The sequence below is a fragment of the Leguminivora glycinivorella genome, chromosome 15 (assembly GCF_023078275.1).
Source record: "Leguminivora glycinivorella isolate SPB_JAAS2020 chromosome 15, LegGlyc_1.1, whole genome shotgun sequence".
In the NCBI taxonomy this organism is placed as follows: domain Eukaryota; kingdom Metazoa; phylum Arthropoda; class Insecta; order Lepidoptera; family Tortricidae; genus Leguminivora; species Leguminivora glycinivorella.
The window spans coordinates 1,223,126-1,250,050 of NC_062985.1; the positions used below are offsets into that span (position 1 = coordinate 1,223,126).

The following is a 26,925-nucleotide window of genomic DNA, read 5'->3' on the forward strand; positions in this document are numbered from 1 at the left end:
CATTTATAACTAAAGTGTCAGAATTATTCTGCATGTCTTATTTTTTTATTTATAAATTTTTAAAGTTACATAAAAATCACAAATTATTGACTCCCATACATTTGGGAAAAGGGCCCTTATGACCATCACAGATAAAAATTACTCATTGCTAATGTATTTTATTATTTTAGTTACTTATCTTGTATTATAACAGAATACCAAAGAAAAAATGTTATATGAAGTAAACTTAAAACCTTGATCATTAATCAGTAATTCTCATAAAACGTTTATTATAATTATTAATTCACACAGTACCTACCAGATCGATTTGTAATTCTTAATATTTGTTTTTTAATTATTTAAGACACTTAGTATATCGGAAGAAAACACATCTTACCACCGATAATGTCACCAATAAGGGACCATTCATAAACTACGTACCGTCAACTGCTGCAACATTGCCACGTGGCATCAACTGTGCCTATAATTGCATTTATAAATAAAGTGTTTGTTTCCTTAAGTTGAAGCCACGAGGCAATGTTGCAGCAGTTTACGGTAAGAATAAACTTTTTTATTTTAAAGTGACGACTAGGTACCTAAATCGGGTAATTTTTAAATTAGTTATCAAAGTACTTCATTGAATCGTACCTATATAACATAAACTAACTTATAAACAAAAGTTGTAAGTAATTACAACATTTTTTAACAACAGTTTTCATATTTTCGAACGCGCTCTGGCATAAGGGCCCTTTTCTACTAAACTTTGAGCTGAATTTTAATATAGAAATACTTAACGTACACTACTGAAACCAAGCTACAATTGCACGTCTATTCGTATATTTTACTATTTTGCATAAATTCAAAAATCGATAATTTCGAACGATTTTACAAAAACGTCGATATCTCCGTAACTAGAAATCGCCATAAGGGCCCTTTTCTTATGGATTGTCACATTTCATTAGGACTTATGAATTTAGGTATTTATTTGTATATAGTTATCTAAATAACTAATGTTGGTTTAGGATTACTGCAAACATATTTTGCATGCCGCATGGCTGAATATTGTGACTATTTATACCAATGTCAAAACACCTTACCTGTACTGTACATATTCTTGCAAATAAATAATTATTTCTTCTAAATAATATATAAAAGAAGAAACTAACTGACTGACTGACATATCAACGCACAGCCGAAATCGCTGGTGCTAGAGATTCCAAATTTGGCACGTAGGTTCCTTATAAGGTGTAGAGGATCACTAAGAAAGGATTTTTCAAAATTCACCTCCTAAGGGGGTGAAATGGGGCCCCAAGTTTGTATGGGAAAACAAGGTAAGATTAGTACGTGGGCGAAGCCGCGGAAAAAAACTAGTTCTTTATATCAAAAAAATGGCCGACGGGCCATACATGGGAAAATGAGATTCCATACATGGGAAATCTTTTTAGGGGGTAGGGCATAGCGAATGATATTCCGCTTTGTGTGGTAGGGCACAGCACAGCGGATATCATCTCGCTCGAATCTAGAGCAGAGCTCAACTGGGGTAGTACCTCCGCCTTACAGAAGACCGCATCCAAATAGCATTAGACCCTACTCATAGTGTTGTGTTCCTGCCGATGAGTAAGGCTGCCAGAGCTCAACGAGGGTGCGGAACCCGAGCCCTCCTTGGAACTTGTGCACTCCTTTTTACTGTGTATTTAACACAGCAAAAGGGAATGTACAAGTTTCTAATGGGGTGGCAACGCGCATGTGACACTCTTTGAGTTGCAGGCGTCCATAGGTTACGGTGACCGCTTTCCATCAGGCGGGCCGTACGGTTGTTTGCCACCGACGTAGTATAAAAAAAAAACATAAACCTATTAAGTTATTTATGAGCCCTATTTGCCTTGTTGCAGGTTCTTCGCAGTCCTATATCCGTTGCGACTCCCGGCAGCTCGCAGAAGGAGCAAGCAGATGCTCTACTGTGCGTGGGCCATGGCTCTCGCTTGCAGCTTGCCTCAGGTAAATCTCTATTTCAACATTTCCAGTGACTTTAAAGACTATCCCCTTATTCGTAAGCGTTTACTAAAGTTATCAAGCCGATAAAAATCGTTTATGCCTTTGCGACGATTGGTGTGATAGAAAGGGACAAACGATTTTATCGGAGAAATCGGATTGTTAACTTTAGGTTTATAAATAATATTTATGATTATAGTCCAGGCTAACGTCAGTCAAAAGATGACATGGAACTCCACAACACTATTGATTTATATGTGTGGTTTAATTTATCGCACTGGAGATCGATTAGTGTTTAGAAGTAGGTCAAACTCGCTGTAACAAAAAGTTGTTCTTTTATTCCGGTAAATTACACACGAGTTAGGTAAGTAACGGATGTAATTTCTGTTTGCGATTCGTATCGTAGTGGAAAGTATTTCTGTGGACTTTCTGAAAAAAGACCTCTTTGCGTTATCCGGCGTTTTCCGCCTGAAAAAACGCCCATATTTGTATTTTTAAATATTTCCCGAGCAGACCTTCAGATATTACCAATCTATTGTTTATTTACATGAACATATTTACATAATATAATTATATAAGAAACTAAGACTAAACTTAAAAGCTAGCTAATGTCTAAAATAGGTCCTTGATTGTATCAAGGATACTGGCGACATTTCTATAATATTTAAGACCTTTGACAGTAACCCTCTATAATACTCGATCCTCTTTGAGCGAAAGGTAGATTTTTCCCGTATTTTCGACACAAAAGGTGCGTATTTCCCATATAACCATAATCGGTCGCCGTTCCTACGCAAATCCTCCTATGTTGTGTACACACAGGTCTTCGGGTCTCAATGCTTAGTCGCAGTACGGTCGACGTTTAGTCGCGGCGACCCAAATGGGGACGATTGGTAACAGGCACAAATGGTCACAGAAGTGACAGAAGTGTGCACTACGCGTGCACACATTGTTACCGTTTGGCGACTACTTTCCCAAAATCATTCGTTCATTTCATTCTTTTCAAATGGCGACTGTCAGAGACGTCAAAGTAAAAAAGAAATAAAATCATTTGACATTAAAATGTAATGGCGTAAGAATTTGTTAAAGATAAATATTGTTTGCATTTGTAATATAATGTGGGCTAATTACCATGGCCAATTAAATTGCTCGAGTGATTTCATAAAATAAGTCTAAATTTATCAACGCGCCATCAATTTACCTCAGTTTAACCAGTAATAATATTATTGACTACTCGGTGTTTGCGTGTTATGTATATTGATTGGTGAAGTTTTAGTGCTCTGGTGCATATACTATACTGAAATAATAAAAATAATGCCTAGAAAACCAATAAAGTTGTTAAAATATGGATTAAGACGGTAATATTCCATGTAAAAAACAGTCGCCAAACGGTCACCAAACGGTCAACAAACGGTCGCAAAATGGTCGCAGCGTACACGCGTGACCGAAAGCAGAATGGCTTCTTGTATTCATTTTTTTCAGGTATCCTCAAACTTTATAAACAATTAAATATGCCGTCGTACTCAGTTGCCCTCACTAAAGAAGATTAAAAAAAAATTGTAACGTGCGTACCGAGCTGCTGGGTTGTAAAGGATCGGGGATCATATTATTATGGTCTTCTATAGAGAAACTAGTATTGTGCGGCATTTCACAATTGACACTTGTTGAAGTAGTCTTTATTAATATTACTATCAACATTCATTTCAGCGATCTGTACTTCTTTTGTCAAGATTTTTGTATAGATAAGTGTCTACAAATTTGTAATGTTAAAGAGACATAAATAAAACGTAGTAGAGTAAATAATGTGTTTTTTTTGTAACCCAAACAAAATACTTGTAGATACGAGTGCGGAAAAGAGGAAAATTGATACGAGTAGCAATAAATTAATACACGAACGAAGGGAGTGTTTTAAATCGACACGAGTTGTGAATGTCCTTTTCGCACGTGTATCGTACGACGATTTTCAGTACCTAAATCTAAGCTAAGAGTTTCGACCAGACAAGAAATGAATCATTGCTTGATTTGCTCGCACTACTGCGTTAAAAAAAGCAGCATCTGTACTGAAAAAAACTATCATTGCGCAACAGAAATTCAATTAATATCACAGTAAATACTCTATTTCATTTGATTCCTACTTTTATTGTGTAAAGCAACACTACACTTCATTTTTATCAATAAGAATTAAAAATTATATATTTAATACATTAAGTAACTATAAAGTGCTTATCTATTTGTATTATCATTCTGCACTTTTCTTAACTTTCCCACATTTCTATAAAATGTCGAAGAGTGCTTAAATGGTCGTCGTCGTTTATTATTATTTAATTCGCTCATATTTAAATGATTCAAAGCAACCAGTCCACAACTTCACAAGACAGTTTGAGAAACCTTCGTATTTCAGATTGTCATTTGCGGATACAGTGGTTTAGGAGCAGTTCGGTAATCAGACCTACACATGTGTGTACAAATTCTGTCAATGTCACTGTCAGAAACCGTTCTGACAGTGACAATGACAGCCACAAATTCGTCCACATGTTGTTACCGTTATGTGTGCAAACGTCGACTAATAAAGTGTCGTTAAAAGTCATTCTGACAGTGACATTGACAGCCACAAATTCGTACACATTTTGTTACCGTAACGAGTGCACACGACGACTACATTTTGTTATTGTATCAATACGGTCGCATTGTTTGCACGCCGTTACCACGCGTTATGTCACATTTGACAGTTAGTTACTGATTTGAAGATTTTGCGACTGAAATGGTTGTATGGGTTCCCCTATACGTCACATGCTAGGGTTAATAAAAATTCTTGGCCACGTCTGCCAATTACGCGTTCCGGGATATTGAGCGTCAGGAGTGTTTCGTAATGAGGAAAATGTCGAAAACGATTAGAGAAGTTTAGAAATGGGCGACATTGCAGATTGTTTACGTGGTCGTATTATATTAGTAGCAATAGAGGTAAAACACCTTATTCTTTTTTTAATTATACATATTATAATTCAAGTAAATAAATAATTAAAAAAAATCGACTCTTAATCGTTATTTCTGTGTATTTTTTCGACAATTATTTTAAATTGTGATAAAATTCTAAATTTTTCGAAACTACAGGTGGATGTTTTTATTGAGAAACAAACAACATAACAACTATCAATAAGCTTAGAAATAATAATAAATAAAATAAATTAGATTAAATTAAAATAACTTATAAATAAAAAACCTCGCCCAAATGTGCCCAGAAGGCTGGCCGCATTGCCACGTTGGATGTTACCTGTTAATAACTAAGTACATCAATAATAAATAAATATTATAAGACATTCTTACACAGATTGACTGAATCCTACGATAAGCTCAAGATGACTTGTGTTGCAGGTACTCAGATTTAGTTTTTTTTGTTTGAAAGCTGAGTTAGTCGGGAGTGTTCTTAACCATGTTTCATGAAAATCGGTCCACTATGTAGCGGTCGGAAGTTTTTTTCAAAATTTTAATTTTGTGGTTAGGTTATAGTTTGTCTCAAATAAATTATTCTGATTCACAAGTCATCCAGCTTAACCCTTATTTGTTGCAGAGCGTAGTATTCAGCGTGCAACAACACCCGGTAGTCCCAGGGTTTTCCCAGTGCGTCTCATTCGAGGCGTTCAGTTCTCCGTACCAGGAGGTAGGTACAATACAATACTGGCCTTAGCGTCTATTTCAGACCATTTATGGTGCAATTTCCGAGAGACATCGCTTTTGATGACTAAAGAGACCTATGCGAGAGCGACATATTTTGCCACATAGCTGACAAGGGAAGCTTGCAACCGATTGCGACGTTTCGCTATGGTGTCTTCTTTCCCTTTTGTCAGCAAGTGCCACAAACCAGGTCTCATCGACGAACTTGCGACCATCTCCAACGCCCTTTAGCCACTCCGTCCGCTCCGTACACAGAAAAAATACTTAATCAATCAGCGGTGGAATGAAAACACCTTGATCCCAAATTGGGATTCCCAATGCGTTCTTATGAACTGAAAGCATATGTCCGTGGCCGAATGGCATTTCTGCGACGTCAAAAGCAGTCTGGCTCTGTCGCTCCAATACGCAAGAGCGAGAGGCCAGGTGCCGCAGCCGAATGGAATTTCTGCGACGCGAACAAAACGCCGCGAAAGGTAGTCTGGCTCGCAAGAGCGATAGAGATAGATAGCTATGAATGACATATTATCGTGAGCGTTAGTGCATTCGGCTACGCACACTGGTCCCATTAAAAGCGAGTAAGTTATAGATTTTCAGCGATAGAAACGAAAAATAGTTATTTGTTATACAAGGGGGCAAAGTTGTATTTTAACGCCGCGTGTGGAATTGAAAAACGAGCAAGTGAAAGGATTCTGTAGTTGAACCACGAGCGAAGCGAGTGGTTCGAGAATAAAATCCTGAACTTGCGAGTTTTTTAACACACGAGAAGTAGAATACATTTGCACCCGAGTGTAACACAAAACTTTTCCCCTCACTATAGCGACGAAACTACAATGCAAAAAAGCGTTTATCACTGCTTCCAATAGTTCCACAGGTGGTAAATCATGGGACCAGGCAGGCAATTATGGTCGCGCGATAAATGATAAAACATCTGGCCGTCCCTATCGCACTTACTAATAGTGCGATAGGGACGGCCTGATATTTTCTCGTCTATCGCGCGACCATGCTACCCGTGCTGGAAGGATTTTAAAGGCAAAAATAAAAGATGACGCCTCTAATGTATATGTAGAATATCGCGCGGTCCTGCATCCGATATCGGATCGGATAATGTGAAACATGCGCGGATCCAGGGGGGGGGGGGTCATGGGGGTCATGACCCCCCTGGAGCCTAAGCTGGCCATACAAATAGACCACGTGACCCCCCCTGGGGCCCCGGGCCTTTACCACGTGACCCCCCCCTGGGCACGAAGCTGGATCCGCGCTTGATGTGAAAACGCACTTGCTAGATAACTTATATTTTCTTGTACAGGTAGCATATAACGTGTTCTGCCTCTGCGCTATGTACTTCCTGCCACTGGCTGTCATCACCGCCTGCTACGTTCGCATCTTCGCTGAGATACACCACAGCAGCAAGGAGATCGAAGGTGAGATACACCACTACTTACAGACATCATTGGCCACATTGGTGACTGATATTTTGAAAGTTTAATACATGGTCTCCACTTAGACTTAAGTAAATTAAAATCTAAATACTTAATTCACATTAAGACTCTAAAAGTATTGAAATAAACAGTTTAAATATATAGACTTATATTGACCGGGATATAGACTGTGATTACCTTTTTGATTTTTGTCGAGCTCCCGATATTTCGACCCAGTTGCATGCATCATGATCACGGAAAACTGACGAAGGCGGGTGGATGTCAAAGTTGCGTAGACAGCGCGCGATCTACCCTCCTTCGCGCGCGTCGGCTGCGTTCATTTTCAGCGTTACCACTGGTCTCATTCACACTCTAATGAATTCACTCACGTAGCCGAATAGCACAAACGCTCACGAAACGAAACGCTAGTAGATATTTATCTCTATCGCTCTTGCGTATTGGCGCGACAGAGCCAGACTACCTTTCGCGGCGTTTCGTTTTCGTTTCGCGTCAGAAAAATGCCATTCGGATACGGGTCAGGCCCCAATTTCATATAGGTGACAGGTGCGACAATTGTCACAAAATATTACATATGTAGAATTATTGGTTTCACCACGCTGACAGGTGCGACAATTGTAGAATACAATTGTCACGACTAACCATAGGGATAAATGTATCAAATTATGAATAGTAGTTGACTCAAATGGCAATAAGTAAATTTATTTAATGGATATTTTTATGTTTATTGGCTGACTATAAATATAAATGCCTTTGTTAACTTCGATAAAACTTATTTAAAACTATTCATTACCTAAATCCTCTCCCACCATTATATAAATTTCTTCGGTAACATTATTTATGTGTATCAAGTAGGCATTGGTTATGTGTTAGTATTTTGTTTCAAAAACAATATTGCAGTATGGATATAATAAGAAAGATGACTATCTTAAAATTGATTTCCGACCGCAAATTCGTGTTATTTGATAAATTTGATAACAAATTAATATCCGCAATGAAAGTTAATACTTAAATATAAAGGAATAGCTCAACGTTTGATTGAAACGGATGTATGGCAAAGAAATAGAAATATCTAAGATATATACCTAACTTGGCACTATACTAAGTATTTAATAAGTTTGAATTATTAAGATATATAAAATTTATTTCTTATAAACGTGAATAAAAGAAGAAGAAGTAAAAACATTGACCATTAGGTACTACAATAAAAATATACAAATAACAAATTAAACAAATTAAAACTATTCTAAACTAATAGTTAAAATGCTTAACTAAACTAAAAATATTTGAATTTGGAATTCGGTGTACCTAAATACGAAGGTAACTCGTTCATTTAAAAACGCTCAAATTAATTTGAGGGTATTGTATAAAATAATATTAATGATAGCTATTTAGGTACATATTTAGGTTACAAATACAAATACTCTTTATTGCACACCTCAATACACGAAACAACATAGCAAGTATAAACAACAACTTAAGAGGTAAAGCAAGAGGTAGGTTATTTAGGTATGTAGTATTTTTTATGATACATAAGTTTAAAAACACAATTTAGTATAATAATATGTATTAACGCAGAGAAATCTCAAAAATATACCTAAGTACTAATAATGTTACGAAGGGGCCAATAGCGTTTACTAACAGCAACACTCTTAACTAATCATCGGTAGGCTTTATGCCCTTGTAATAAGGTACTAACATTGCTGCCGATGGTACAATGATAAAAATAAATTGAGATATCCGTAGTTTGCTACAAATTTAATTTCATATTTACGTAGCATTATTGAAACTTATATCGACGGCGAAGTAACAGGAACTCCTAACTAAGTACGAAAACCTAAGTATATAGGTAGGAATTACTGTCCCTATCACTAATAGTGTCACTATACCACTCGCATGGGCAGCCATTTTGAACAACGCGTATGTCAACCACAAATTACTACAATTGTCACACAATTCGACACATCTTAATCCTCCTGTCGAGATTCACCGACAATTCTACAAATATGTCGCCTAGAAATAATAATTATTGTTTCACAGCATAATTGTAATACATACAATTGTAGCAAAATGCCTGTCATGTTTCTAAGCAATTCTATAGAAAATATTTTATAAAATTGTAATTTGTCACCTGTCATCGACAATTGTCGCTCGACATATGTCACTGACAATTGTAGCCTTTTTGAAATAGGGGCCAGGACTCTTACTTTAAATATATAGATTCAAATTTACTTTTTAGCAACATAGTGAATAAAGATGAAACGAGAAACTCACTGACATTGAATGTACCTAGGTTGAAAATGATCAAAATTAAATATACATACCGAAAGATTTAGAGTACCTAAAGATTTTTCGGGTGTTATTAAAAAAGCCTCTTAAAAATATATTAATTTTTATTTACGGCTGAAAATGTTTTTTTTACGATCCTGAAATAGATTTTGGGTAAGGATTTTTTATTACCTGATGGTAATAAACAGTCGAAAAATCGCTCGCAAAATAACTTCGCCCAGTTACCCTATTAAAAATGGAATTATTAATTACAATTTTAGAAATTACGAGTTTTTTATCCTTCCCGTTCGTTCGTGTTTTAATTTATCGCCACTCGTTTCGAATACCCTCGTTTACGTAATGTATAAGACTCAGAAATTGTCAGTAAAGTCGTGTGATACATATCTCTCGCCCCAAAGCCTCCAGAAACCCGCGATTTCTCAGAATAAATCCTGTTAAAATTGTGCCTCAAGAGATGTGGCGGCAAATGAACTTGGCACAATTACCTTCAAGCCTTCGCTCTGATACTTTTGTCGTTATAGACGTTGAACTTTCGTGAGACATATTCAAACATTTAAGACGATACGATACAGGTCAATTCTCCATACAAACGCTCTCGACTATTTCCTCCCTGGTTTTTGAAGATAGAGCAATGATTTTTTTCAACACGGATTATTATTATTTTTTTGCTATTTTTATTTTAAAAGACGCTAGAGCCAATCAAAAATTTCTAAAAACGGCCTTTTTCAATTTGGCTCAAAAAAAGGTGTGATACACAAGATCGGTAACAATTAGCCAAAAAAATCTAAACGGTCCGACACAGATTATTAATTTCATTGTTATTCAGATTCTCAAATTTCGTTCCGTTTTTTAAATAAGTTTTGAAGGAGGAAAAACAGTCGAGAGCGGAACCTCGATTTTAAAGATTTTTTTCGCAATATCTTTTAACTGAGTTGTTCTTAATGAACATTTTTTTTCGATAAATCTAGTTAATAACACTAGTATAAATTGAAAGGGGGACTCCTTTCCATTTTAGCATTTTTGCTCCCGTATCGTCTTAAGCGTGTATAAATACATCGTGTTCGGCAATATGTTTTCGAGTCATGACGGATGACTGATATCCCAGCGACGTGTCAATGAAGAATTGAAGATGTAGGTAAACAACACCAAACTACCCGAAATTCGTTTTTATAAACGTTCTGGGTATATAAATAAAGTTGATCAGCCCGTTTTGTACATATTTATAGTACATAGTTACGACATATGCAATCGTGCGGTGAACACAATTTAAAAATAGGGTAAAAAATAATAATACCGCGTTTGATTAAAAAAAAATTGAAAAAACCCCCGACCGCGACATAGTAGACCGATTTTCATGAAACATGGCTAAGAACACTCCCGAGTAACTCAGCTTTCAGACAAAATAAACTAAATCCAAATCGGTTCATCCGTTCGGGAGCTACGATGCCACAGACAGACACACACACACACAGACAGACAGACAGATAAACAGACAGACATACAGACATACAGACATACACACAGACAGACACGTCAAACTTATAACACCCCGTCGTTTTTGCGTCGGGGGTTAAAAATAGGTTAAAAAAATAGTAATATCGCGTTTGATTAAAAAAAAGTTTGAAGCAACACGTCGAACGTGGTTCGTTATAGTCGATCCTATTGCCATGCCAAGTCAGAGTGAGAAACTGAGAATTCATAGTTGACGCTACGCGATAATCGAAACGCAGTTTGGCTCTGTCGCGCCACTACAGGGTGCGTAGCCGAATGGCACAAACGCTCACGAAACGCTCACGAAACAAAACGCTCGCAGATATCTATCTCTGTCGCTCTTGCGTATCGGCGCGACAGACCTAGACTAGACTACCTCTCGCGGCGTTTCGTTTTCGTTTTGCGCCCCAGAAATGCCATTTGGCTACGGCACCTGAAGAGCCATAGAAAGAGATCTGAGAGAGCTACGATATCCTTACAAAGCGTAAGCTATTGCGACGTTGGCTATGTTGTCCCCATAATTATTAGGTACTAGCTAATATTTGCCGTCCCTCCGAATGCCTGCGGCAGCCACAGGCGTGACAAAGGTTGGAAACATTCATTTTGAGAGCTACCAGAGTTACAAACAATCTGCTTGTACACTAACGCAATGAAAACTGATTACCTATTTTGAAATTTGTAAATAAGTAGACCTGATTTCATTGAGTTTTAAGAGATAAATTTGAGTAACGACTAAATTTACACCACAAGATGTTTCAAGGATTTAGAATTGTTTTATTTTCTCACATAAATTTTGGAATGTTTTTTAAGTAAATATAGCATGTAGACGTACGAATGGCCAACATGACAACCAATATTTATTTGGTTTGCGATATTACGCTCATTTATTACACAAAATACTAGCTTTGTTAAAATAAATTTTTGCTACTTTTAGCAAATTTTTTACTCTTGCAAGGGTATCAAAACCTACAGGGAACTTCCCGTGAACTCAGAATCTTGAAATTTGGTATCACGTATCGCCTAATAGCACAGATAAAGGAAATAGTACATTGTGCAACAAGGGGAGGAAGTTGAATATTACCAACGAGAGTAAGTTAAATCGCGACGGCTTGCCGGAGCGATTTAAAGACTCGAGTTAGTAATATTCATACTCCCCGAGTTACACACAATGTTTTTCATCACACTCACAATGTAAAATATATGTAAATAAATGTAAAAAAGTTAAGTACGGTACAAGAAATTTCATTATTCCCTTGGGAGAACGATTTTTCTATAACTCGCGCTCCGCCTGCGTGCAATAGCAAATTAAAAGTGCGGGTGTGATTCCGACTCGCACTTGGCCTCTTCATGATTATCTTGGATATAATAATAGTTATTTGTTATACAAGGGGGCAAAGTTGTATTTTAACGTCGAGTGTGGAATTGAAAAACGAGCAAGTGAAAGGATTCTATAGTTGAACCACGAGCAAAGCGAGTGGTTCGAGAATAGAATCCTGAACTTGCGAGTTTTTTAACACACGAGAAGTTAAATACATTTGCACCCGAGTGTAACACAAAACTTTTCCCCTCACTATAGCGAGGAAACTACAACGCAAAAAATGCGTTTATCACTGCTTCCAGTAGTTCCAGAGGTGGTAAATCATCTTTATTACTAGATTCACCTACTTTTATCAATTTTAAAGCAGTTAATTTTACTATATTCAAGGTCAAATTACTTTACCCACTAGTGGATAAAATGCGTTTTTACCCGCTGGTATTAAAGGACAAAACACGTGTTTCCGAGCTAGTGAGGGGAAAAATTATTTATATGTATCGTTAGAAGAGATAAATATAAATATTCCACGTGCACGTGTCGGTAATTATAGTATTGGTAATCCAAGAGATTAATACATTAATAGATATTAGATAGTTTACTTAGATACCTTCTTAAGCGATAATCTCTAATACTAGTATAACATTATGAGATGACTGAAATAGTTTATTTATTGATGGTATCGAATACAATATTATACTTACTGGGTGAAATATAAAGGATCGCTCAAACTTTGCATACCTAGTGACTATTGAGGTTTTGAGGCCAGTAGTAAGTAGGGTAGTAAATAGAAAAAAAACCAAATGTTTTTTTTTCAGAATTATGAAAAAAAACATGAAAAAAACCGAGCACCCTGGTTTTTTTTCTAAATATGGTTTTTTTTCAGATGAACAAATAATACGACAATAACGGTTTTTCGTGAGTTGTAACGTGTTTCAATAACAATAACGTACATTTTAATTCAATTAACATTCAGTATACAAACGTTTATTGGGGAATCCCCGATGCTGCGTGTAGCGTGGAGAGGCGGTGGTGTTGCCAACAGTAAATAGTGATAACTACCAACTACAGATTTCGTAAATGTTACTGTTATAAGACCAGAAATTAAGGTTATTTGATTAAATTCGTTTAATAGTTAACATTAAGTCTAAAAACCGGCCAAGTGCGAGTCGGGCTCGCGCACAAAGGGTTCCGTAGCAGCAAATATAATAAACCAATAACTGAACCAAAATTACAGTTAAATCAACCTATCTCAAAAACTATAAGAGATACTTTGATCAAACCAAAAATCGTTGAAAGAGTTAATTAGCATGCATCACCTCTATTTTTTTAGAATTTTATACCCCGTAGTTATAAAAATAGAGGGGGGGGGACATACTTTTTACGACTTTGAGAGCTGATATCTCAAAAACCGTTCACTTTAAGAAAAATGTTTTTTAGAAAACTTTATATCATTTTAAAAGACCTTTCCATTGATACCCCACACGGGTATGTACATCGAAAAAAAAATTTTCATCCCTCAGTTACATGTATGGGGGGCCCCACCCCCAATTCTTTTTTTTACTATTTAGTGTCATAATTTTGTAGCGGTTCATACAACACATATACCCATCAAATTTCATCACTGTAGTACTGTAGCAAATATGTTTAACGATTACTTCGCTAGTGTAGGCGAGACATCACTGCTATCAGAGAAGACTGGCCGACCGGTCGTAAACCCAGTTACAAATTCCATGTATCTAAGTCCTGTTACGGAAAAAGAAGTCACCAGTATAATTAAGAACTTACCAAACAAACCCAGCTTTGGTTTTGACAACTTACCATCAGCTGTCATAAAGCAATGTAGCGACGAATTAACCCCAGTTATAACTGACCTAATTAACAAATCCTACGAACAAGGAGTTTTTCCAGACAGTTTAAAAACAGCAATAATCCGACCAATTCTAAAGAAAAACAGTGACAAGGAAAATCCCAGTAAATACAGACCAATCGCTTTACTCCCAATAATATCTAAAATATTTGAGAAGACCATAGCAAACCGGGTTTATAACTTCTTAGAAAAATTCAAAATTTTAGACGAGAACCAAAACGGCTTTCGTAAAGCTCGTAGTACTACCCTCGCGGTGTATAAATATGTGAGTGAAATTTTAAACTATATAAATGAGAAACAATATGCGGTAGGCTTGCTCCTCGATATGACCAAAGCGTATGACAAAGTGTCACACAAAATTCTATTAACAAAATTATATGGAGTTGGCATTCGGGGAAACGCCCACAATTGGTTACGGTCTTACTTGAGCAATCGCTCTCAACTAGTAGAAATCTCTTACTATGATAAAGAGACAGGAGAAGTCAAAAATATTCGATCCGGAACGCGAACAATAAACTCATCCATACCACAGGGAAGTGTTATAGGCTGCATCCTGTTTATAATATATATAAATGATTTGCCCAAAGCCCTAAATCACTATAGCATTCTCTTTGCGGATGACGTATCCCTACTCTTTAAATGCCCCAAGAACTATGACGTTGAGTGTGAGATCAAATCAACACTTACACAAGCAGAACAATGGTTGCAAGACCACTGTCTAGACTTAAACCCTAAAAAAAGCAAACTGATACAATTCAAGCCCTATCAAAAACAACCTTTAGACCTAACAGGCTTATGCAACGAAATCGAAATAGAGGAAGTAAACGAAGTGAACCTCCTAGGCTTACAACTGGACACGGCCTTAAATTGGAAAGGGCATATACAAAATTTAAAAACAAAATTTTCGCGCTTCGTCTACGCGCTAAGCATAACAAAAAGAAGCACAAGCATAGAATGCGCGCGCACCGCATATTATGCCTACGCCTATGCCTGGCTTCGATATGGAGTGATCCTTTGGGGAGATAGCGTAAATGCTCACGAAATGTTTCTCGAACAAAAAAAATGTCTGCGTATTATCATGAATGTTCATTTACCAGAAAGTTGCAAAGACCACTTTATACATATGAATTTCTTGACTCTACCATGCATATACATATACGAAATTAGTATGTTTGTAAGGAAGCACATATTTATGTATGAGTTCCAAAAAAGTGCACGACGTCAGAATAAGCTGGCAGCCCCAGAATCTAAACTGACATTTTACAAACAAGGACCTTACTATCAATCAATATTAATATATAACAAAATACCTGACTTTATAAAGGCGGAAAGCAAACTGAGCATGTTTAGTCAAAAGTTAAAGAGATTTCTTATTTATAAAGCTTATTACTCAATTAAGGAATATATGAATGACAATTTTTGTACTGATGTTTATTAATGTGCATAATTATAATAATTATAAATATTGCTGACATATTGTATAGTTGAAATCTTAATTATTGCTAAAACCTTGAATGTATATTTAGTATTTAATAATTTTTTTCTTTCTCTTTTTAATGCATGATAATGATAATATTTATATTTATATAAACTTAGTATTTAGGATGTTTTTGCAATGCCCTGACAGGGTATCATGTACCTCCTACTTTACAAATAACAACTATGTATTGTAATGTACCTGATAAAGCAAATAAATGAAACTGAAACTGAAACTACTTATAGTTTCCGAGTAAATCGGCTGTGACAGACGGACAGACGGACAGACGGACAGACGGACAGACGGACATGACGAAACTATAAGGGTTCCGTTTTTGCCATTTTGGCTACGGAACCCTAAAAACCGTATAAAAGTATTAACTACTTTGCAAATACTGAGATTTTGTACTTTAGAAAAAAAACATACTCCAGAAAAAAAACTGGTTTTTTTTTTCACGGTTTTTTTTCATGTTTTTTTTTTCAAGCCAGAAAAAAAACCGATTTTTGCAACGCTAGTAGTAAGTACGAGTAAATCGTCGGCAAAATAAGTTCGTTTTCACATTATCCGATCCGATATCGGATGTCGGAAGCATTTCAATAGAAAAAATCCAAGATGGCGCCTGTAATGTATGGGATATCGGTCCGACATCCGATATCAGATCGGCCATCGTTCGGTCATCCGGTGTGAACAACAACAGGCAATTAACAGCGAAGTGTTGGGCAATAATTGTCTCTGTGGTGAAACAGGTCACTGGATAAATGTTAGAATTTTCAGTGTATCTTGCTTTTCCTTGTAGCCATTGTGAAATAATCTAATTTATATACTTTATTGTTTGCTATAGAAACCGTGAAAGGATTTCCGCTGTACAAAGATTGGAATTTGCTTCAACATGCCTTTGTGTTTGGAGCCATAGATAATTCTGTTTCATGGGAACAAATTAAATTTAATAGAAGCTCCGGTTTATTAATCCATACTAGATATTATATTATTACTAGCTTTTGCCCGCGGCTTCGCTCGCGTTAGAAAGAGACAAAAAGTAGCCTATGTCACTTTCCATCCCTTGAACTATATCCACTTAAAAAATCACGTCAATTCGTCGCTCCGTTTTACCGTGAAAGACGGACAAACAAACAGACACACACACTTTCCCATTTATAATAATAGTATGGATTATTTTAATATTATAAATGTGAAAGTGTGTGTGTCTGTTTGTTTGTCCGTCTTTCACGGTAAAACGGAGCGACGAATTGATGTGAATTTTTAAGTAGATATAGTGACATAGGCTACTTTTTTGTATCTTTTTAACCCCCCACTTTCCTAAAATGGGGGGGGGAGGGAAAGTTTGTATGGAGCGTTCCGCAATTTTCGAATTTAACGCGAGCAAAGCCGCGGGCAAAAGATAATATTATGATATTATCACAGAATATATAATAGTACAAATATTTATTTTATTTTTATTTTTATTTATTGTTCAGAACACATACAGTCATATATCAAATAACATAGGTAGCAAACATGTATAAGGTATAAAAGACCTGGAGGTTCATAAATGTTTTAAAAAGTAGGGTATACATCAAAAACATGCAAATGCGTCTTTGCGAGGAGAAAAACATATGATAAATTTACTTTAACAACAAAAGTTTAGATCTAATAAGTCCATTATTATTAATTAGTTATTTATGTAACTAGCTTTTGGCCAGGGCTTTTCTCTCGTTTTCTACCCCCCATTTAGGGAAGTGGGTGGACTAGAAAGAGGAAAAAAATTAGCCTATAGGTAGAGCATTCCGCAATTTTGCCGCGGGCTGAAGCAAGTAAGTGAATAAATAAAAGCTTTACCTTCGACCTTGAGTGTTATAACAAGCCTTTCGAAATATCAATCATAAGCGTACAAACAACGCGATCCATCAAGTGAATACTAACTACTACAGAATAGTTGTTTGTTTTACAAGGGGGCAAAGCTGTTTAACTGCACGCGCGAATATTGATACCCGAGCAAGCGAAAGATTCCAATATTGAACCGCGAGCGTAGCAAGTGGTTCAAAAAGTGGAATCTTGGGCGTTCCGAGGGTTTCAAGGCACGAAGGTTAAACAAAGTTTGTTACCGAGTGAAACACAATTTTTTTCACCACACCAACACGAACAAAATACTAACTAAAAACATCAAATTAAATCAAATCCATCAATTTATTCAATATTTATGATTCAAAATCATCAGTCATGGGTAAATTCTACCAGCCAGTTAAAATTTGTATGAAATTACTTTACACTCTTGTGGATAATGGCACTGACACTTTAATAGTTAATGTGCTCTGCCTACCTCTTCATACGATACAGGCTTGATTGTATTGTATGTACGAGTATGTTCTAAGCTGCAGTATATTTTAAAAAAGTACAGCTTTTATATATCTTTCTTTATTTTACACAAAAATACAATTTAGTTTCGCAAGAATATTTATCGAGCATAATATGCAAATATCTGGGCGACCGTTCTATTTTAGTATATCACGTCTTTAGATAAAAAAAAACTCTTATAAATACAAAAACAAAAAAAAAAGACAAAAAACAAAAACTTAATTTCTGGCCGGGATTCGAAACCCTGACACCTTCGATCTATCTGCGTACATTAGACCGACCTCGTACGACTGAGATAAGCGGAATCGATGCGCGTGCGGCGAAATTAACGACCATATTTTACGTTTACTAACGCGAAAGAAAAACTCATGAAAACTCGAAAATTCGCGTTTTCCGGGATCTAAGGCTACGTACGCTAGATCGATTTTTCACCCCCGAAAACCCCCACATAACAAATTTCCGCGAAATCGTTAGAGCGGTTTCCGAGATCGTCGGTATATATAAATAAATAAATAAATATACAAGAATTGCTCGTTTAAAAGTATAAGATAATTCAGAAGTTTTGGAAGTGGTTCCGAACTCATCCAAAGTGAAAAATAGCATAGTCTCGTTCAACATCTATTGATTTTATTCCTGTGTGTTACGTGGCTCGGTGGCAGGACGTTTCATTTATACCTGGCTTTGAGCTCTTTGTACGTCAAAGAGCGCTGCAACACACGGAAAACAAATTGAACAGTATTCGGAAGCGAGTAGACATCCAATAAAAACTTGGTTTTCGAGGGCCACAAAGCCCCCCCCCCCCCCCCTTTCAATTTGGGAATAGTGTTATTAGCTAGATTTATCAAAAAAAAACCATTCAGAACAACTCAGTTAAAAGATATTGCGAAGAAATCTTTAAAATCAAAGTTATCGCTCTCTTCCTCCTTCAAAACTTAATCAATCGTAATGAAATTTGTGAATATGAATAACAATGAAATTATCGACCGTTTGGTTTTTTTGGCTAATTATTATTACCAATTTTGAATACCACACCTTTTTGCGCCATAATCAATAATATAAGGCCGTTTTTGGTAATTTTTGATGGGCTCTAGCGTCTTTAAAAATAATAATATCAAAAAAATCAAAACGGCCCGACACAGATACAAACAATAATAATTTGTGTTGAAAAGATCAGTGCTCTATCTTCAAAGACCAGGGAGGAAATAGTCGAGAGCGTTTGTATGGAGTATTGACCCCTCCTGTGTCGTATTAAAATTTACCTGTTTGCCTGTTTTTACCTCTGTTGAGTTGATTTTGTTTCTTCTGCATTACTTGTAAACTTATGTGAGGTGTGCAATAAAGAGTTTTTTTTTATTACATACATGGAAAACCAACAGCTGAAGTTATCATGAAAATCCAAAATAGAATTACAAAAAGAGTATCAAGAGTAGTATATAGTAGTATAAAACTTTTAAATGGTTCCAATTTATAAGAGGTACGTAAGGGTCTTCCCAAACCGCGGGTTTCCAAAAATTTTAAAAATTGCTCGTTAATATGAACATCTACAGGGTGTAACAAAAATAGTGGTGATCCCAAATTTTTCTTCTACTTTTTCCTGATCAGAATACGATACTGAATACGCCCTTAAACGGATCACCACCATTTTTGTTACACTCTGTATAAGCATGTATTTAGCGACGACGGCGACGCTTAAGCGTCTTAAATCTTCATACCAACGAGCGAATATGACGCTAGAGCTGATTACGCGCCCATATCTTTAGAGAAACCCTAAATGGACGATTTCGTAATACAAACGTACAAATATAATATTATAAATTTATAATAACTTGCTAGTTTGCTTAGTTTTTGATTGTCTAAGAACTTTCAGTTTGGCCCTCGTACCATAACCATGACCGTGCTTGGAGCGCATCAGACAATAACCTAACCACAAAATTAAAATTTTGAAAAAACCCCCGACCGCGACATACTGGGACTGATTTTTATAAAACATGGCTAAGAACACTCCCGACTAACTCAGCTTTCAAACAAAAATACTAAATCAAAATCGGTTCATACGTTCGGGAGCTACGATGCTTCAGACAGACACACACACAGACAGACAAACAGACAGACAGACATACAGACACACACACACACACACACACACAGACAGATACGTCAATTATAACACCCCGTCGTTTTGACGTCGGGGGTTAAAAACAATATTGGTACAAAAATATTAACCAGATTTTATTTGTGACGATCCATATCATAAGGAACCTTACGGTGACCGTCGCTTACGTCGTTATTACCCGCGTCCCAATACGAATGCGGCACTACACGAGGTAAGCTCCAACCACCACAAGGTCCCTTTTTGTGCAATCATATTTTTTGTTCCTTTGTTTGAGTTTCCTTATCTGCCCAATTATTTTTATAAATGTTCTCAATGTCAAAAAGTCCTGCTAATTGGTCCGTCAGCCGAGCACCTCAGAAGTTTCATCCTCAATTGGATTTTTTTTGTTATTCAGTAAAAGTGTTCCTTTTCAAGGAAACACAGCTAATACGGTCTATGAAAAATATTCGTTGAATATTTTTTGCGGAGCGGTCTTCACGGCTGAAATGTGCTAAAACCTTGTAAAGTATAATAGCTACTCGTACTTTAAATTCACTTACAAGGTGTGAAATAGTACATTACGATACAAGTGCGTAAAAAAGGAAGTTCGAAACGGGTAGCGATAAATTAAAACACGACCGAAAGTGTTTTAAATCGACACGAGTTACGAATTTCCTTTTCGCACGAGTATCGTACGACGTTTTTCAGTGCAAATAGCACTCCGAAGTTGTTACCTGGCATATAATGAACCACTTCTCGCACTAGTGCGTAAAAAAACACCATCTGTACTGAAAACACTATTAAAGCACACATTACAGCACATATTTATTCTTCGCAAGTATACTGGGTGATTTTGTAACCCCGTGTCTTGCGTGGCCGTCGCGTCTCATCGCATCGTCTACTTTCCATATCGATAAGGCTTGATTTCATATGCGTCGCATCGCCGTCGCGCGATCATCGCGCGACCATCGCCCACGCAAGCCACGGCGCGCGGCGTAAGTACCAGCCAAACATTGCTTAGTGACTTTTGAGGTCATAATAAACAATTATTATTATGGGACCAATGCTTAAATCGCAAAAAAATGTGGTTGTTCCATAAAAATAACCGGCATCACGTCAGTCGGAATGTATACTCAATATTTATTGGGACAGCGAATGTAGCGAAAAATATATTTTCGCGATTTCAGCATTCATTTTGACTTCAAAAGTCACTATGCAATATGCAACTAGGTCAATCCGCGGCAAGCAAGTTCAAGTGACAATCTATCTAAATAAGTGTTACTTTCCCTATATGCATAGATCCTTTCATTTGCAGCTGTAGTTCAAATAAACACTTAGTGAAGTCGTGACTCGCGTTACTTTTACGTTTATTCACTCGGATTCAGTTTCGCTTTCCGTAACGTTAGCCCTATCGAGTTACCTATCAAAAAGTTATGGTAGTCACCAGTGGCGGCTGGTGAAATTTTCTGCTAGGCAACACCAAAGCAAAAAGAAACCTACCTTTAACATTAGGTAATTTACTAGTAATAAAATTTAGGCAAGCCGGTGAGAATCGGCTTGTATGGACCAGCCGCTGCTGTAGACACACTATACCAGGTTTTTATATAGATAGACCAGCCATGAATATTTTGTTTCATTTCGTATCTCTGAATTAGGTACTTCATCGAGAAAGAAGTCTTTGAAGTTTATACCGGCAAAATAAGTAAGCAGAGAGCCCGACGAGATTAAAGAAAATCCTGAACAAATTATTTAAGTAAAATATCTTTGATTTACCAGGAAGGGTTAGTAATTATGTTTGTAGCAGTTTGTACAGTTGCCGTCAGATATATCTGAGCGAGAATGTTAGTCATAAATATCTGCAGAAACCCACTATTGTCAATCTGTGTAAAAATATCCTGTAATATTTTTAACCCCCGACGCAAAAACGACGGGGTGTTGTAAGTTTGACGTGTATGTCTGCCTGTCTGTTTGTCTGTCTGTGTGTGTGTGTGACGCCTGTGGCATCGTAGCTCCCGAACGGATGAACCGATTTAGATTATTTTTTGTCTGAAAGCTGAGTTAGTCGGGAGTGTTCTTAGCCATGTGTCATAAAAATCGGCCCACTATGTCGCGGTCGGAGGTATTTTTCCAATTTTTTTTTTTATTTTAACTCCCCTCAACCAAAGTCACGTACAAAGACAACGGTCAAAACGGATAAGTGTGTCATATGGGGAATTGTGTCTGGCCTACACATTTAACCTTTTTACTCATAGGTGTTTTTGCAAGTTCATACTTTTGCTACTTGCTACTCACGATTAGTGGTAATGAACTCTCAATAAACACTGATCGTTGATTAAAACAGACCAAATGTGAAGGCCAGACATACTTCTCCTTATGACATTCTTATTTGTCATCATCATTCTCCAGCGGAGCCTTCTCGGAGCCAGCCGGCGTATCATGCTGCCAACTTTATCACTTATCCACGTGGATAAGACACCTGTCACTCTCACACTGACATACTTGCTAAAGCGTGACGGATGCTTTATCCACGTGGATAAGTGATAAAATTGGCAGCATGATACGCTGGCTGGGGTCGGCTTTGACAACTAATCCCAAGATTTGGCGTACGAAAGCGACTGCCATCTGACCTTCCAACCCGAAGGTTAACTAGACCTTATTGGAATTAGTCCGGTTTCCTGACGATGTTTTCCTTCACCGAAAAGCGACTGGCAAAATATCAAATGACATTTCGCACATAAGTGAGAAACTTATTCGTGCGAACCGGGGTTCGAATCCGCGACCTCCAGAACGAAAGTCACACGCACTTACCGCTAGACTACCAGCGCTTCATTTAGACATTCTTATCTGTATTGACCTTAATAAAATGTTTCTACTAACATAAAGTAGGTATTCCCAGAAAGTAATTTATTCGACTCACAATTCGTAAAATAGGGGTAAACCCATCCTTTGATGCCGAATTGCCCTAGTAAGTAAATACTAAACTTTCTAGACAAATAAAATAACTTTTAGACCCGTTTCTCCCAGACTTCATACATGTACTAAACTAAAAACTTGGAATCGAGACAAGAATAAATCTTTAGCATATCTTACAATCAAAGGGCTAGAAAACCATAAAGGTGTATATACCTAATGGCCTGCTTAATATAATATTTGTACACATCTTACTCAAAAATATGTCCCATTAGTCCCATAACATCTTAGTCCGGTGTAATAAGAGCGTAGTACCATATGTGAGTGTATTTAGTAAAACATCCCACTTTGTCTGTTACCATTAAAGCGAGATTTACTTGTATCTTTATATGAATAATCTGACAAAGTGGCTTTATAGAAATCGACAAAGTGGGACGTTTTCCGGTGCACGCTCACATATTTTGATATTTATGAGACGATTTTCGATACATATTTTTGCACTTGACTATACAACCGTCCCATAAAGCCTACCACTTTACTTTACTTAACTACTCAAGTTTTAGTGCTACTACTGCTACTCCTGTCAATTAATGGGATGAAAGAAATCGAAATTGTGACATTGCAGTGACGGGTTGCCAGCCTCTCGCCTAGGCCACAATTTAACCCATATCCCACAGTCGACCACTGAAAGAAAGGGGGTGGAGAAATTCATAACCCGTCAAATTTTACCTATATCCCCTTGCGAAGCTGGGGAGAGTAATAGTAGTAATACAGTAATTTCGTACAGGGCTTCCACCGATCATCTAATAGCCGATTATGAACTCTGAAATATGCCAATCTGCTAGTTATTACATGACTATAAAGTAGAGATGCACCGAATATTCGGTTACTATTCGGTATCCGGCCTATTCGGCCCCGTATTTGAATATTCGGCCGGATACCGGATAGTGACGTACTATCCGGCCGGATACCGGATGTGCTATTTTTGATTGAATGATTTTGGGGTAAACAAATTAAATGTAAAAAAAAACTGTTATGGTTATAATAAGTACTTATAATCGTAGCCCTTAATAATAAAAAAAATAAACATTCATACAAAAACGGACTCCGCGCGAAGTTCACTACGAAACAAGTCAAAACCTACACGACGCGCCAGCTCCCTGCTTAAATTGTAGGTATTGTAGGTAAAATTCTGCTGTCGCTATCCGGTATCCGGCCAAACAACTATTCGTTGCATCTCTACTATAAAGTATTTACCTACCTACTTACATGTATTTATCTACTACACACCGCTTGATCCCACAACTGCGTCGCTCTGATAAGGGCCTAATACGCGACATTTCTAAACATGTTAACATGCCCAAGTCCCAAGAGAGTTTATATTTCAATTTAGATGTAGATATATTAATATATCCTTCACTTGTAACTTGTATCAAGTGCCAATGTCGCTCAGCGGGTAGGCCTAGGCGAGAGCGACAGGGAAAACTTTGCATGTCTTTTATCTAATTGATCACCTACCTAGAAAACCTTTGTATAAGCTCCTTGAAAAACCGGCGTCTCATACTTCCATATCGATAAGGTTTGATTTCGTCTGATTCGCATCGCCGTCGCGCGACCATCGCGCGACCGTCGCCCACGCAAGCCACGGCGTAAGGGTGGACGCACGCTCGTCCGTCCCGCTACACGCCCCGCCAAACACTCCGCTCCAAGCGTCCACTCAGACCTTGCACTGAATACTATTATACACGCTGTAACATCAGGGAACCGAGAGTAAATAACGTAACCACGAAATTAAAATTTTGAAAAAACCCCCGACTGAGATCGATTTTCATGAAACATGGCTAAGAACACTACCAACTAACTCAGCTTACAGACAAAAAAAAACTAAATCTAAATCGGTTCATCCGTTCGGGAGCTATTATGCAACAAACAGACACACACAGACAGAGAAAGAGACAGACAGACACGTCAAAGTTATAACACCCCGTCGTTTTTGCGTCGGGAGTTAAAAATAGAATAGAATAGAAAACGTTTATTTGGTGAAAATATACAAGTAAACCTTATAAACTTAAATATCATACTTATAAACTTTTCTGGATTTCGCCTATTTTCAAAGTTAATCGCCATCAAAACGCTGTTTTGATGGCGATTGATGGCGATGATGCCGTTATCGGACATAATCTAACCAGGGATGTAACGGAGTTCTGCTTCTGCTTCCGTTACTGCGGAACTTCCGTTTTGTTTTACACATCCGCTTCTGTTCCGGTTCTGTTATTTTTCAAACGGAAGTTATAACGGATGTCGGAACCTAGCGCGACGGTGGGACATGAGCGGCGTACATCAAAGACCAACAGGTCTATACCTATCATTCGCTCATCTCTCCGCTTGCCACGTGCTGCGATACTAAACATCAATCGCTTCATTCCATTGCGCGCCAATATTTGTCCTGTCCACCTAGTTAGTAGCGAGTGAACAACTATTCAGTGGTGCAGGGCTTATCTACGATCCCCTTAGAAGCTCCCCTTAGATTTGTTTATTAAATACAGTTTACTTCTTTTACAATCACTCCATTTATTTAAAAATTTAATTGTGTGCTAACAATTACACATATAATTTTTACTGGTTAGTTTTGGATTGTATTATACTACCTACGAGTAAGTTTTCTTTTCGTTTCTAAAACCTTTTACGGCATAATAAAGGTTTAAAAGGATTCTTATGTGATTTTTAGTGATTACCTAAACAACAAACAATCTTAAAGTTCAAGGTGATTTAAATTTTTGGATTGTAATGAATGATATACTTAAGACAAAATATCAGGTTACTTTTCTTTTCGTTTTTAAAACCTAAGTGGGCCTAAAGGCTGATTACAAACTGCTGATTACAGGCTGAACAGTAAAAACCTAAAAGTTCTAGGTAACTTAATTAGTTTTGGTTTATGTTATACCTATGTGGTATTTTTTCATATCGTTTTTAGGGTTCCGTAGTCAACTAGGAACCCTTATAGTTTCGCCATGTCTGTCTGTCCGTCCGTCCGTCCGTCCGTCCGTCCGTCCGTCCGCGGATAATCTCAGTATCCGTAAGCACAAGAAAGCTGAAATTTGGTACCAATATGTATATCAATCACGCCAACAAAGTGCAAAAATAAAAAATGGAAAAAAATGTTTTATTAGGGTACCCCCCCTACATGTAAAGTGGGGGCGGATATTTTTTTTCATTCCAACCCCAACGTGTGATATATTGTTGGATAGGTATTTAAAAATGAAGAAGGGTTTACTAAGATCGTTTTTTGATAATATTAATATTTTCGGAAATAATCGATTCTAAAGGAAAAAAAGTGCGTCCCCCCTCTAACTTTTGAACCCTATGTTCAAAAAATATGAAAAAAATCACAATAGTAGATCTTTATAAAAACTTTCTAGGAAAATTGTTTTGAACTTGATAGGTTCAGTAGTTTTTGAGAAAAATACGGAAAACTACGGAACCCTACACTGAGCGTGGCCCGACACGCTCTTGGCCGGTTTTTAACATCTATAACTTCCGCTTCTGGTTCCGGTTCCGCTTCTGCTTCCGTTAAACTAAATTCAAAACTTCCGCTTCCGCTTCCGGTTCCGTTAAAACCACATCCGTTACATCCCTGAATCTAACTATCCTCGTTGATAGATATCAAAAAGTAGCTAGAGACACATTGCAAAAATAGTACATTACGATACAAGTGCGTAAAAAAGGAAGTTCGAAACGAGTGGCGAAAAATAAAAATACGACCGAAGGGAGTGTTTTAAATCGACACGAGTTACGAATTTCCTTTTCGCACGTGTATCGTACGACGTTTTTCAGTACATATGGCCCTCCGAAGTTTCGACCTGTGGCATGTAATGAACCACTTCTCGCATTAGTGGGCCATCTGTACTGAATAACGTCGTACGATACACGTGCGAAATTCGGTCGTGTTTTAATTTATCGCCACTCGTTTCGAACTTCCTTTTTTACGCACTTGTATCGTAATGTACTATTCCTAAAAAAAATTGTATTTTTTTTGTCTTAAGTGCCAGTTTTACG

At 37.2% G+C, this 26,925-nt stretch overlaps 1 protein-coding gene across 1 annotated transcript in view; it reads left to right on the plus strand.

The window, feature by feature from the left end:
* Positions 1 to 26,925, plus strand: part of LOC125234161 (adipokinetic hormone/corazonin-related peptide receptor variant I-like) — a 93,793-nt gene that overhangs the window by 51,020 nt on the left and 15,848 nt on the right. The window contains exons 3-5 of the mRNA XM_048140365.1: positions 1,872 to 1,977; positions 5,537 to 5,626; positions 6,947 to 7,061. Coding sequence (XP_047996322.1) covers positions 1,872 to 1,977; positions 5,537 to 5,626; positions 6,947 to 7,061 — 311 coding nt within the window. The remainder of the gene's footprint in view (positions 1 to 1,871; positions 1,978 to 5,536; positions 5,627 to 6,946; positions 7,062 to 26,925) is intronic.